Below are 2,500 nucleotides of genomic sequence, written 5' to 3'. Positions count from 1 at the left end.
CAAATTAGTTAAGAACTTTTAATTTTTATATTTTCTTTACTGTTTGTGTCATCTTCATGAACTGACATCAGCTTTGTTCGCCAACTGTACTGAAACAGGTTTTACAAATCAGATAATCAAATTAGTTAAGAACTTTTAATTTTTATATTTTCTTTACTGTTTGTGTCATCTTCATGAACTGACATCAGCTTTGTTCGCCAACTGTACTGAAACAGGTTTTACAAATCAGATAATCAAATTAGTTATATCAAAACAAAAAGGAACCGTAGATTTCATGCTAGTGTTGAATGGATTCTCCGACCCCAATGTCACCATACAAGTTAATAAATCTGAATTACTACAGATTTTTATTGTTTATGAAGCGATAAAATAGATAGTCAACAGCTAAGTCTCATTTAATAGTGAAATAATAACAGAGAAAAAAGTGGAAAGTAACAACAACAACAACAACAGCAAATGCAGCCATTTTTAGTCCATTACAGGAAAAAGGCCTCAGACATATCATTATTCATGCATGGGATTTGGCCAGTTTTCATCACCAAGCTGGCCAACTTCGGATTGGTGATGGTGGAATAGTTTTGTCTGATCTCTCACAGCAAACCAACCTAGTATGGGTGTTCATAACAAGTAAACCTTTACTAATCATGACAATACTTAAACCCTTTCACCACGTTAAGGTATCCCCACAAGGAAAGAGAACTTAAAGTACGTATAGATATAAAAAGAAACTCCAAACAGAAAGGTCAATAGAGGAAATCAATGGAAATAAAAGGGGTTCCTTCCACGTCCGGTAAAAATAAAAAGGGGAATCTATTAACAGATGCAATAGATTACTTCGGCAGGCGTGGGTGGACCCAGTCGTGACGTCAGAGGGCCAAGAATTGGGAGGGGCCGAAAGTTAAAGGGGCGCTTCTACTACGTCGGCAAGATATCTTCCATTGAGAAAGTTATCCCTGCGAGGACGAATTGGTTGAGTTACCCCTGCATGAATGAATTGTTTTACTAAGTGTCTCCGGCAAGTTAACTTTATATGAATTAATGATTTTCAGGAGAGAGAGAGAGAGAGAGAGAGAGAGAGAGAGAGAGAGAGAGAGAGAGTATAGCTATTGAAACAAAGAATAAAACCTGATAATAGATATAGTCTTTTAAGTACAACCAGCCAATATAAGCTCGTCTCTGCTTACGTTTTCTATGCCCGTTTTCTATGCCTCACAGATCCACTCAGATGTTACGGAGTAGAGGAGTCTGCTAGGCCTGGAGAGTGGGGTGTAGGGTTCGCAACTGCATTACTTATGCATTTTATTTATGTAATAAACTGTGTTTTACTCTCATCTTTTGTTACTCTTTGCAAGGGATAAATATGGCGTATGGTAAAATCTAGGGGGAAAAAATACATCTTGTATATGATTTGCATATACTGTACATAGATAAATATATATGCACTCTTGTGTATGCATACATATAAATATACATATATGTACACTCATATGTATGCATATATATATAAATAAACATATATATATGAATATATATACACAAATATATATATATATATATATATATATATATATATATATATATATATATATATATATATATATATATATAGTTTATGTAGTTTATAGTTTATATATGACATATCTGTTTTTGACATTGTTAACAGGTTATATAAGACATATCTGTTTTGACATTGTTACTGTCTTAGAATGATTTATTGTTAACTTGTTCTCATCATTTATTTATTTCCTTATTTCCTTTTCTCACTAGGCTATTTTCCCTATTGGAGCCCTTGGGCTTATAGCATCTTGCTTTTTCAACTAGGGTTGTAGCTTGGCTAGTAATAATAATAATAATAATTATATATATGTATATATACATATATATATATATATATATATATATATATATGTGTGTATATACTGTATATGTATATATATATGTATATATATATATATATATATATATATATATATATATATATATATATATACCAAAAGCATTATAGTTATTTTCTTTCTTTCCCTGAGACTAATCTCCATTTTAAAAAAAATATCTTAATCATATACTATATATAATGTAAATCACAGAATCGAACGATGACTTAATAAACCAAAAATAGAAAAATAAATCAATTAAAACAGGAAAAAATCCATTTATTCTGTAACTTTATATAATAAGTCAAGGACAACCGAAGCCATGAAGAGGGAAAAGGACAAGGGAGAGAGGAAATAGCACTGAAATTACCACCCACACAATCCCAATTCACTCCCCCCACAATCCCAGCCCACATCCCCACACTCCTAACCCACTACCCACAGTCCTAGCTCAGACACATACGCTTCCATCTCACATCCCACCACACCCCACACGCGCAAAACACACCCCACAACCGGGCCCACACCCCTCACTTCTACCCCACACCCCACACCCCATACTCACACCCCACACTCCCATCCCACATCCCCCACTCCCAATCCACACCCCACACTCACAGCTCACA

At 34.1% G+C, this 2,500-nt stretch overlaps 1 protein-coding gene across 1 annotated transcript in view; it reads left to right on the top strand.

Annotated features, from left to right (window-relative positions):
• Window positions 1–2,500, top strand: part of LOC137623543 (uncharacterized) — a 28,691-nt gene that overhangs the window by 25,532 nt on the left and 659 nt on the right. The window contains exon 3 of the mRNA XM_068354377.1: window positions 2,319–2,500. This exon is cut by the window's right edge and continues 659 nt beyond it. Coding sequence (XP_068210478.1) covers window positions 2,319–2,500 — 182 coding nt within the window. The remainder of the gene's footprint in view (window positions 1–2,318) is intronic.

Source organism: Palaemon carinicauda, chromosome 30 (genome assembly GCF_036898095.1).
Source record: "Palaemon carinicauda isolate YSFRI2023 chromosome 30, ASM3689809v2, whole genome shotgun sequence".
NCBI classification, from domain to species: Eukaryota; Metazoa; Arthropoda; class Malacostraca; order Decapoda; family Palaemonidae; genus Palaemon; species Palaemon carinicauda.
Note: the sequence above shows the minus strand (reverse complement) of the source record. Positions and strands in the feature narration are given on the sequence as shown.